We start from the raw sequence: 11,550 nt of genomic DNA, 5'->3' as shown, positions 1-11,550 counted from the left end.
GTGTTTGGAAGGATCCAGTTTATCTCCTCCAAACCCCTGGGCTGCTACCACTCCTGCTTGCCAAAAATCCACAGAGCCAGCACCTATTGTGACTTCTTTCTTTTTCCCTGTGCTGAATGCATCTTTATGGAGATGTAAAAGGGCGTCTGTAGATGGAGTTTGAATCCCCTCTGGCCGTGCCAAGCCTTACTGACTGGTGTAGTACCTCTGTTTTGTCTCCCCCAGGATTGCTTGCAGCCGCTGAGCATGCAGGCCCTTCCCGCGCAGCCCGAGTCGCTGTGCATCGTGGAAATGGGCGGCACGGAGAAGCAGGATGAGCTGGGCGAGCGCGGCTCCATCGGCTTCCTCTACCTGAACATCGGCCTGCAGGTGAGAGCCGCCCACCTGGTTCCAAAAGGCTTTTTCTTGCCGAGCATTCACTTGAAAAGATGGATTGTTGTAATAGCCCCGTCCTCGTGTGACACGACACAAAGCCTGACTGTTCCCTCTTCGTTACAGTGCGCTTAACAACTGTGACTGGGGAATTTGCTGCGTGACTTCATACGGGTACAAAATTCCCTGTGCCTTCCTAGACTTGAGATTAGTGGAAAGTTAGCCTGTTGTCCCTGGCTTCGTGGAGGACAAATTGTGCTTTTCGCCTTCCAGAAAGAGGGCACGATCTTAACTTTCTGGGTGAAACGTTGTTGGGCAATTCTTGTAAAAACTGCCTGTAGGGCAGAGTATTGGAGAAGTAACTGCCCACAACCACAGGCTCTGCTCTAGTAACTCTGCTGTTGCACAGCTTTTTCTTGCATCCGGTACCGACTCTGTGATCTTTGACCAAAAAATGTTGTTTTGACAATTCAACATGTAAAAATAATCGGAGCAGCCTAGGTTCTTCCAGATGCCTAGAGTTTGATGTCAGAAAGCAAGCTCTTGTTGAAGCAGTGTGAGTTTTTTGGGTAGGTGCTTTGCATGAAAAAGAATTAGGATCTGGAATCGGCCCTTGGGATTTTTCTGGCTTTTGTGGTGCGCCAAACTTCATCTGGTTTTTTGGTGTTTGTTTGTTTTGGTGGGGGTTGGTTGCTCGTTCTGTTTTGCAGGAATTCCTTTCTGCCCTGTAGAAATACGCAGGAGCTGTGCTTGGTAATAATTAAGAGCCAGTTTAGATGGAGCGTGATTGCGGAAGGGAGTTGTGCCCCACGCTGAGAAAACAAACACCTAATTCTCCCAAAATTGCCTTTTTGTTTTGAATAATGGCTGTAGCTATTCTTGTGTGTAATCTTGATCCAACTTTTTTTGCTTTGCTACCCTCAAGAATGGTGTGCTGCTGCGAACTGTGCTGGATCCCGTTACCGGTGATCTTTCTGACACCAGGACCAGATACCTCGGCTCACGGCCCGTGAAACTCTTCCGAGTCCGAATGCAAGGCCAGGAGGCGGTAAGTGAGGCGAGCTCCAAGGGCTGCACGTCCAGTCCCCAGGAGCCGCATCCCGGTTTTCCGTAGGGGGTGGCAGGGTGGGAAAGCATCCTTGCGGCACAGCGGGACCTCCTGGGAAAGGGTGGGAAGTAGATTGGCTTCATCAGAGAGCTGCCTGGCTCCTTTCACAAACAATCTTGTTGGTATTCCCCTTAATTCGTAGGAAGTCAGCGTGGTGCTGCCCTGCCTTTGAACTACAACTCGCCGCACCCCGTAGTCTGTGTTTGCAGCGTGTCTGGAAAGCTCCAAGCTGATTCCTGGGCTTAGAGGCACCAAAAAATTGTGCCTTGCCTGCCTTAGCAGGGACAGAAGGAGCCCTGTGCAGGAATCTTACCCCTTGACTGCTTGACGCAGTTGACAATGATCTCCGGCACGTGTTGGGAATGGCTGAGCCAGGGGCTGGACAGCTGCCGCCTGTCGTTCAGGGAAAATATTTGTTAGGGTTTGGCAGAGACGTGTTCCATCCAAAGTGCCATTTCCAGCCTTTCTGATGTGACACTGGGGAGATCAGCCACCCCCTGCTTGACTTCATTTTTGGATGATGCTTTCCAAGTTGAGAAATCTGGCTGGTCGGTGTAGGGGGGCGCTGGATCCGGGAGTCTGAGCTCTGTTCTGATAACGCTGGGTGAGTCTCTTCAGCTTGCCTCTGCCAGCTCTAACTGGGAGCTGAGGTGCTTTGCAGCTCTGCCATGGAATGCTTCTAGAACAGCTGAGTGCTTTTCTGCTTCAAGATGAGTCTTGGTTCCTTGTTTTCACAATATGGGGAATAAAAAACCTGCTGCTTTTGGCCAGTCACTCATGGCCTTGGAGTAGCCCGTGAGTGTTTCGATGTAATTCCAGATTCTGTTGCTCAGGCAGAAAATTATATTGCGCTGGAATTGGTTTAGCCAAATGTATAAAGCTGAAGAGTTCAGAAGTCCATCTGCTTCTTTTGTTTCCTTTAACTTGGTTGAAGATGGGCTATTGATTATTTTAAGTAAATTTCGCTTAGAGCACTACAACATTTGGATTGTGACAAAAGAGTAAATATTTACTGTAAAAGACCTGTTCCCCTTAGAACAGACTATTGTTTGGTTTTTTTAAACAATAAGGAGATACAAAAGTATTTATTGATCTTGGCTTTTACAGATAACAGCTTTTTTATTGCACCTCAATTTGAGTGTTCATTGTCTTGGTAGTGCTTTAAAGTTCCTCTTTGGGCTCTACACAATTTCCAGATAAAACTCTCTCTTGTAAGCAAATAGTATCTTCGAAGGTACTCTCTGAGCTGAGTGGAGTCCACCCACCAGAATTCAGTTGTCCTAGAGCCAGGTGCTGGGCATCCAGTCGTATGGCAAGGAACGAGCTTGCCTCCGTCCCCAGACCTAATTAAATGTGTTTTCTGTCTTCCCCAGGTGCTGGCCATGTCAAGCCGTTCCTGGCTCAGTTACTCCTACCAGTCACGCTTCCACCTGACTCCTCTCTCTTATGAGACTCTGGAGTTTGCGTCTGGTTTTGCTTCCGAGCAGTGCCCGGAGGGCATCGTAGCCATCTCCACAAACACGCTGAGGTAAAAACGGATGGGGCGGGGGAAACTTCTGGGCCAGGGTGTGAGGCAGAGGGAAGAGCGACGAGTTCTCACTAGTCAGGCAGAAGTGGCTTACCTCAAGAATTAAGGTTTATTTTGAGGTTATTTGACGATGGATAACGATTTGATAGAAGCATTTGGATGGATTTCAGAAAACAAATGGAATGCAAGGATAGCTACGCTGTCAAAAAGAAATAGGGTGCACATCTCTGATTTGTGTTTTCTAGCTTTTCTTAGGAATGAGTAATCCAAGGTACCCTTAAATTCTCTGATGCTTGGAGAGGAGGGAGGCTTTTAATGAATGTGGACCTGTTGTGCATTAGGGTCTTGTGGTTTGTGATCCGAATTGGCTGCTTTGCAGAAAGTAAGCCTTGTGATTGAAGAAATTGGAGGCGTGACAGGAGTGTATTTGTTGCCACTAAAAGTTCAGCTTAGATAGTAAAAAAATTTAAATGGAAATAGGAGAGGAGCTCAAATTCAGGAGTTCTGCTGTATGCACTTGAACAGGCACTTTTTTCATATCGGTCCTCACTGAGATATTACAGCATTCAGTGCTTTTAAAGGAGCCATTCTTTCTGGAGAGACTTGCGGTTTTTAGTCCCCAAATGCCAGAAGAACTGGCATTTCAGCTGGCAAGTCACAGGAAGAAAGAGTTGGCACTGCATTTCTCACACTCTTTTGACTAAAGTGCCTCTGAGAAGCATTTGATTACGTGTCAAAGTGTGTGTCACGTTTAGATCGAGTCTGGCTTCCCCAAACGTGCACTTTTTCCTTGTGCTCTTTGTTCTTCTCGGGATAAACTTGCCTCAGCACCCCTCAGAACATCCTGGGACAGCACAGGCTCCTGTTTCAGGACGTTATTTTTCCTCAGCTCTCTCGAGCTGTTTGCTGGTTGCTTTCTGGCCAAAGAAAAATGCTGCTCATCTCCAGCACTGGCCACTTTCGCACACGTAAAGCTCGGTTCCCGTTCTGTTCTCTTCGGTAAGTTACTTTCAGACCGCGTTCAACATGTGTCACATCTTTTGTCCCCCAGGATTTTGGCTCTGGAGAAGCTGGGAGCAGTCTTCAACCAGGTTGCCTTCCCGTTGCAGTACACGCCCCGAAAATTTGTCATTCACCCAGAGAGCAACAACCTGATCATCATCGAGACGGACCACAACGCTTACACGGAGGCCACCAAGGCGCAGAGGAAGCAGCAGATGGCCGAGGTAATCGGGTTGGGGGACAGGTATGCTCAGATATCCGTTGCACAGAGGGCGCTTGGGTGTCTGGAAATCCTCCCTGCTGCCGTTGCCTGCGAGTTTTTGTGCCCTATGAGTGCAGGAGCTGAAGGGAGGGAAGATGTGCCTGAAAACAGAAATCTCAGCAGAATTTACTCCTTTCTTTGCATATTACCACGGCAGGCTTTTAAGAACCACGTACTAGAGCACAATCGCGCTTGTGTAATGCCATTCTTTGGGTCTTCGGTGACTTTTTGAGAATGTTTAGATTTTTGTGGGTTCTTTTCCTTCTTGCTGTTGTTTCCAGAGTTGTTGATTTGGAGAAATAGCTCCCCGGACAACCGCCTGTTGGGCCAGGCGCAGCTGAGACTGCTGCGCTCCGAGCTGCAGAGGCTCCCTTGGGAATAAGCTCAGGCTGAGTGGAAGCTTTGGGATTTGGTGGCTTTAATGTCTTTACAGGCAGTACTTTGCCCTGGAATACCTGAGCTTGAGGGGAAATGGAAGCCGTATTCTGGAAAAGAAATCCACTGAGCTGTTCTTTTCTCCTGTCCTTTAACGTGCCGTAGGAAATGGTGGAGGCTGCGGGTGAAGATGAGAGGGAGTTGGCTGCAGAGATGGCTGCAGCTTTTCTGAACGAGAACCTTCCCGAGTCCATCTTCGGTGCTCCCAAGGCAGGGAATGGACAGTGGGCCTCTGTCATCAGGGTGATGAACCCCATCCAGGGAAATACGTTAGATCTGGTCCAGCTAGAGCAGAACGAAGCTGCCTTCAGGTAAGAAGTGTTGCCAGCTAGGACAAAGGTCTCTGCTTGTGCTGAGTCATGTGGGGTTTTTTTGTTGTGGTTTTTTTTTTCTTCCTTTTGCTGAGCTGTCACAGAGTTGAAATCCAGCTGCAGAACGTTATCAAGAGACTGGCATGAAATTCCCGCAGCTATCACCACGTGCTTAAAGCTTTTTGTCTTGCCTTTCCTTCCGTTCCCACCCTGGTCTGTCTTCATGTGGCACTGGAAGTGCTGGTGCTCCAGATGTGTTTGCCAGACCCCCCAGGTGCTTGAAGAACAACACAGGGATGTCAGGGACAGATAAGAGAGAATATGCTGCTACCTCTCGCTTCCCCTTCTCATTGAGATAAACTGAGTGGAAATTAAAAGGAAAGGAAGTGTTTAGAGGGACTGGAGGGGAAGATCAGCACAATAACCACGAAGAACAGCGAGTGCCTCAGCAGGTGAAGCAGAGTTAGGTCATGTTAGTCCAAAAGGCTGACTCTGCCCTGTTTTGTCCAGGATTCCCAACCTGGCTAAGCAGGAAATAACACTGGAAGGCGAGGAAAGTGAAATGTACATGTTGAAATTGGAACAACCTTTGAAAAACAGCTTCTGGTGGAGATTTGTGCACTGCTAGGCAGTGTCCAGCCTGTGAAAGCGTGAAAGTAACGCTTTGGGCATTGTGAAATGATAAAAGTAGCACTTTGGGCAGTATGTGACGGCTAGAGCACGTCTTTTTATACATAGAGTGTGGAAAAGTGAAGGAATCAGCGTTAAACACTTCTCCAGGCAATAAAAAATGAAATGTTGGAAGGTTAGGCTCCCAAGTCTCTGCCTGGCTTGGTGCGAATTGTGCTGTCGTGCCCTTGCGCGCAGCATTCGTTCGTGTCACCATCACTCTGATCTCCTGACGTGTTTGTCATCCCCAGCGTGGCCGTGTGCCGGTTCTCCAACACCGGTGATGACTGGTACGTGCTGGTGGGAGTTGCCAAGGACCTGATTCTGAACCCACGCTCAGTTGCCGGGGGATTTGTCTACACGTACAAGCTGGTGAATAGCGGTGAGAAGCTGGAATTTCTGCACAAGGTGAGGGGGATGACCGGGTCACTTACAGGCAGTGTTGGAATGGCTTTTGACTTCACAGAGTGCTCTAGTAGTGTCGCAACACTCCACTAATACTGGGCAAGGTTGTCATGCTGATGTTATGCCTTGGAAGCACCCTTGGAGAAAATAAGCTGCCTCCTACAAAATCACTTGGGACCTCTTCTGCAGAGCTGAGAATCAAACAGACGTCTCCCTGCGGTTCCAGTCCCTTCCCTTAGCTATAGTCTTAGCCATCTCATTGGGTAAGTGGGAAGGGAGCTGTGTTTTTCATGCTGTTAGGGAGGGGAGAGGAACAGCTCTGTTTAGTTTTCGGAGCATGAGCTCAGAGAGCTGCTCTGAACACTTGTTTACAAAGTGAATTTGTGCTTGGGTCACTTGAACCCTGGTGCGAGGGCTCTCGGCGCTTGGCTGGCCACCTGAATCTGGTGTGAGCTGTCGTCGTTCCTCTGATGCTGTTTTGGTTGCCCATAGAAATGATTAAGTCGCCTCGTGACCAGCTTGCTTGACAGGTCTCTGGGGCTTCAGCGAGGATTTCAGCAGAACTCCGTTCAAACAAAATTCTCCTCCTTCCCACGTGCTTCCAGCGTGGCTGAGATGCGAGCGGATGAGCACGTGGAAAGGAATGTTGTGGCTTATTCACTTCCTACAGCCCTGATGCAACGAGTGGGTTCTCTCCTGGACCGGGGCCTTCTCTTTTGCCACTGAACGCCCACTTGGAAGTCGACAGAGCTGATGTGAAATAACTTCTCCCAGCTGGTGCAGCCAAGCTAGGAATGTTCTAACTGCAAGCTCTCTCTGTGTTTCCATTCTCTGCTAGGGCTGATTCTTTTGGGGTTGATTAGTGGTAGGAGACATCTCAGCCCCGTCTGGGTTCCTGGAATTGCGGGTACGGCGTAATTCTTCAGATGCAACGCTGCTTTGGCAGAAGCTCCAGAGCTTCCATGGCAGGTGGCCGAATTGGTTTCGTGCCTTTGGTTTAAAAACAGCCAATCTGGGTGGATTTAGGCAAAGCGTAAGAATCTTTTTGTTGGAGGATAAAGCAAAACTGAAAACGGAGGTGATGAGATCCTTGCCTCCCGTTGCTGCCTGCCTGGTGCAGGGTTCTTACGGCGGTCCTGTGCTTGAGCTCAGGTGTGCTGCCAGCGCCGTGTTGTGCCCAGAGCCCTGTTAGTGCCGAGTGTAGTACGTGCTGCTGTCAGAACACCTGCAGAGGACTGACCTTTCGGCCCTCCTCCTGTAGGAAAAGATCCTGATTGGCCTTTTATGTCGAAAGCGTTTGGCACAGGCCGACGAGCTGCAGGTGAACCATGAGCTGACTCCATTCTGAAGCTTGGTGCAAGGTTAGCTCTGCTAATGGGGGTCTCACAATCTCCTCCTTCCCTCTCCAGACCCCCGTGGAGGAGGTGCCTGCAGCCATCGCTCCGTTCCAAGGTAGAGTCTTAATCGGAGTTGGAAAGCTCTTGCGTGTGTATGACCTCGGCAAGAAGAAACTGCTTCGGAAGTGTGAGAATAAGGTACTGGCTTTTGTTCTTGAGCACAGCTGTTCATTTTGGAGCAAGCGAGGTTTTGCAGCAGGAAGAAAACAAGGGCTCAGCCGCTACTGCCTTGCCGATGCGCAGGCATCACATGGCGTTCCCGTTCCGACAGCGGCCTTGCCGGTTCCTTTTTGTACCAGCTCACTGCAGGGTGTTAAGAGACACGTACAGGAGCCTCTCAAGGCTCTACAGACCAGACCTTGGGCCGTCTGCTGCAAATGTGGGAGGTCTCATCCAGGTACTGAAGAGCAACTACTGGCTAAGTTTGCCTGGGTGACCAGCAGGCTGGGGACTGAAATTGGAGGGTGTATGTAAGTGAGTACCTCTTCACATCCCCAGAATCTTAAAAAAAGGGGATGTTCTCCTTGAAGCAGATGGTCCTTCTTGCTGAGCATCTCAGGAGAAAAAACCTGCAGAACGTGGTTTTCTAACTTTTAATTGCCTGCTCCTCCCTGTCCCGTGCAAGCTGCAGAGCCTGTGCCAGTTGCTCGTTAACAGCACAAGGGAACTCCAGCAAGCTCGCAGGCACACTGGGAACTTGTAGGAGAATTTTTGGATTTTGAGTGTTCGTGGATTTTATTTTTTATCTAAAACATGACTCATGAAAAATCAAAGCTTTCCTTCTTGCGTCTTTCATGAGTCACAGTTCACAGGGGGAAATTCTGTTTCAGCTGGAGTAGGGTAGAGTTAATGGGTTACGCTTCCCTGTTTGAAGCACTTGGGCTTTGTCCTTTTTTTTTCTCTCCAAAGCACATTGCCAACTACATCTGCGGGATCCAAACCATTGGGCACAGGGTGATTGTTTCGGACGTTCAGGAGAGTTTCATCTGGGTGCGCTACAAAAGGAACGAGAACCAGCTCATCATCTTCGCCGACGACACTTACCCCCGGTGGGTCACTACAGCAACTCTCCTGGATTATGACACCGTGGCTGGAGCAGACAAGTTTGGCAACATCTGCGTGGTGAGTGTGCCTCAGAGAAGGTTGGGGCTTTTTTGGACACAACCCATTTTTCCTTAAAACATCCGTGATTTGTCTCAAAAGAATGAGAATCAGTGCTTAGCTGGAGACAACGCCCTGTACCATTCACTTGTTTTTTAAGGGGCGACCAGCTGTCGTCATAGCGGATGGCCGCAGTTTATCAGTTTGTCCAAGCAAACAAGTTAAGGCATCAGCAGGTCATATTGCTGAAGTATTCCATAGCTTGGGTTGAAATTGCCCCAAAACTTGCTGTGGATAAGCCTTGAAGTGAAGCTCGTGACTGTGAAAGGGCCCAGGAGAACGTGAGTCAGGCCTGTCGCTCTTACTTTCCCGGGCTAAACCTCCTCGCTGACATTTAGTGTTCTCTTGTCGCTTCCTCTTGAAAGTCAACGCCGTTGGTGCTGACACTTCCCCACTTGGCTGGATTTCAGCAAGGGATGAGGGGGGAAGAGAAGGTCTTTCTGCCAGAGCTTTGATCTCTTTTCTTAAGAAGCGTGCCTTGGAGTGCAGAGGTTAGCAAGGGGCAGACGCCATGCCTGCAGGATTTGGCTGACATGTGCTGATAATCAGTCCTTTTCAGTTTTCCCGCCCTGCTCTATCAAACTGTTCCCTTAACGGGAAGCACCTTCATTTTTGACTGTACCTCCTGGCGTCATCAGCGAGTACCAGGCCAGGCAGAGGCTGTTCAGGAGGTCCTGCCCTGCCCGTGTTTTTGAGCGATGGGCCATCAATTTGGACAACGTGGTTCTTTCACTCTACAGTTGGGGCAAGTGGATGATTTTGCTCTAAGTGATTCTTGTAGAGTCCAAAAGCCTTTCAGAGACTGCAGTGATTCTTGAAAGGTAACGTGCTGCTTCTCTCCAGCTTGGTATCGCAACTCCCTTCCTCTTTCAACGCAGGTGAGATTGCCTCCCAACACCAATGACGAGGTAGACGAGGATCCCACGGGCAACAAAGCTCTCTGGGACAGGGGGCTTCTCAATGGAGCGTCACAGAAGGTAAGTGCCTCGTGGGAAGCAGGGAGAGAATATGCTGCTTTTCTGTGAAGTCCTCTGCCCAGATGTGTCAGGAGTTTGGCTCCTGTGCAAATCCCGCCCGCTGGGTGTTTTCACTGTCGCTGGGAGCCAGACTCACTTTCTGAAGTCATGGCTGATGCCTGTTCAGTGATGCTTGATTGGAGCAGCACGCTCGGTTTCTTTTCCTGCTTTCCCTCCTCACTTGCATCCGTTCGGCCAGCTCCAGAGGGTAAATGGGACGGCATGCTGGGTATTGCCATCTGCTCACAGGTGGAAGGCACTTCCTCTTTAGAAAAAAGCCTTTCAGAACTAGCAGGTGGCCGAATTTCTTCTCCTTCCCTCTCTCAAGCCTTTTGATCCTTTTTATATAAGCTAGAGGGAAAAAAAACCCAACAAAAAAACCCAAACTAGCTTCTGTGGTTGGCTTTCAGGCTGAAGTGATTATGAATTACCACGTGGGAGAGACGGTGCTCTCCTTACAGAAGACCACGCTAATCCCGGGAGGCTCGGAATCTCTTGTCTACACCACCTTATCAGGGGGGATAGGAATCTTGGTCCCTTTTACTTCCCATGAGGTAAGCGAGCCCCGTCGTTAACGCTGCGGACTTGCTGCTTTTCCCTGTGTCCATCCTCAGTTTATTACCTTGAGGGCATGAAAACCCCAGGCTGCAGGAAAGCCTGTGGCTGTGGGATTGGCTCCGACGCAGACGGGGAGAGGAGCAGCTGGGTGACTGGTTTTTCTGTGTGGATTCCATGAAGAGTTGAAGAGCTTCTCTTGTTGTGCTGCTGTTCTGCATCTGTTTGTGCTCTGGGTGATGTAGCCTGTCTGTGAGGAGGGGTCTCTTGGCATTCTTTGTGTAGGGGTGCGTAGCCCGTAAACTATGGATGCTTCAAGTCCTGAAGGTTTTATTCTCTGCTTTACTGGCTGCGGGTGCCGAGGTACTTCTTTTTGAGCTGAGCAAACTGCTCTCTTACTGATCCCTTTGTCTTCGCAGGATCACGACTTCTTCCAGCATGTGGAAATGCACTTAAGGTCTGAGCACCCTCCTCTCTGTGGACGAGACCATCTCAGTTTCCGCTCCTACTACTTCCCGGTGAAGGTAGGTCAGAGTATTTAGGATGGAGCTGGTCACAGCAGGGCGAGGACTCGCTTTAGGACGTGGAACTGCTTCGGGGCTTGGCGGAAGCATGATGGGGAAGGCTGAGGGGATGCAAACCGTAGCTGGTGTAGTGACTGTATAGGAGCTGGAGCTAGTGCTTGGATAGCACAATGTAAGGAGTACCTGTGGTAACTACTACCAGAGTAACACGTGTAGTATTAGTGAGAAAACTGTCCCAGCAGCTGAAGCTGTCCGAGGACAGAGGGTGTTCGTCTTCTCACCGAGCTTGAGGCTGATTTGCCACAAGCACAGCATCAGAGATGTCTCACACCCAACTGAGGATGCCCCTCAGTGATGGTTTTGAGATCTCCCCCAGCCCTCCCAGCACTGCGCGTGGGACCCGTCTTCCCTTCCCTCGTGTGATCCTTCAGCTGCACCCGGGCTTTGTGGGGTTTCTCTTTCGTTAATCAAGCTGGCCGGTAATTAATTTTGATACTGACTGCTGCTATTCAACAGATGAGGTCACTGAGCATGGCCTTGTTTCCAGGCCAGGATTAAGAAGCTCCGGGGATCGAGCTATTTGTTGCTGGTTTTCACCGTTTAGGCAGGGTTCGGTGCCTCTGCTTTGGGTCGATTCAGTGCTCGCTTCCTTGCCCCTCCAGAACGTGATCGACGGGGACCTGTGCGAGCAGTTCAACTCCATGGAGCCTAACAAACAGAAAAACGTGGCCGAGGAGCTGGACCGGACCCCGCCCGAGGTGTCCAAGAAGCTGGAAGACATCCGCACGCGCTACGCTTTCTGAGC

General features: G+C 49.8%; 1 protein-coding gene across 1 annotated transcript; it reads left to right on the top strand.

Moving 5' to 3' along the window:
• Positions 1-230: 230 nt before the first annotated feature.
• On the top strand, positions 231-11,548 carry LOC104271687 (splicing factor 3B subunit 3-like). The gene is made up of 12 exons (XM_009866427.1): positions 231-369; positions 1,298-1,420; positions 2,854-3,008; positions 4,060-4,234; positions 4,813-5,018; positions 5,939-6,095; positions 7,502-7,627; positions 8,399-8,611; positions 9,529-9,627; positions 10,077-10,220; positions 10,641-10,745; positions 11,408-11,548. The coding sequence occupies exons 1-12, from the start codon at positions 247-249 to the stop codon at positions 11,546-11,548; spliced, it is 1,767 nt and encodes a 588-aa protein (XP_009864729.1). The 5' UTR covers positions 231-246.
• The last annotated feature ends 2 nt before the right edge of the window (positions 11,549-11,550 follow it).

The sequence above is a fragment of the Apaloderma vittatum genome, unplaced genomic scaffold, assembly GCF_000703405.1.
Source record: "Apaloderma vittatum isolate BGI_N311 unplaced genomic scaffold, ASM70340v1 scaffold38433, whole genome shotgun sequence".
NCBI classification, from domain to species: Eukaryota; Metazoa; Chordata; class Aves; order Trogoniformes; family Trogonidae; genus Apaloderma; species Apaloderma vittatum.
The sequence above is the reverse complement of the archived record's forward strand: the minus strand, read 5'-3'. Positions and strand labels throughout refer to the sequence as shown.

Excerpts from the sequence above, each read along its gene's own strand:
- LOC104271687 (XM_009866427.1), top strand. The coding sequence starts at position 247 with ATGCAGGCCCTTCCCGCGCAGCCCGAGTCGCTGTGCATCGTGGAAATG. Across the intron at positions 1,421-2,853 it reads GAATGCAAGGCCAGGAGGCG|GTGCTGGCCATGTCAAGCCG; the intron begins GTAAGTGAGGCG and ends TGTCTTCCCCAG. Across the intron at positions 10,221-10,640 it reads TCCCTTTTACTTCCCATGAG|GATCACGACTTCTTCCAGCA; the intron begins GTAAGCGAGCCC and ends TTGTCTTCGCAG.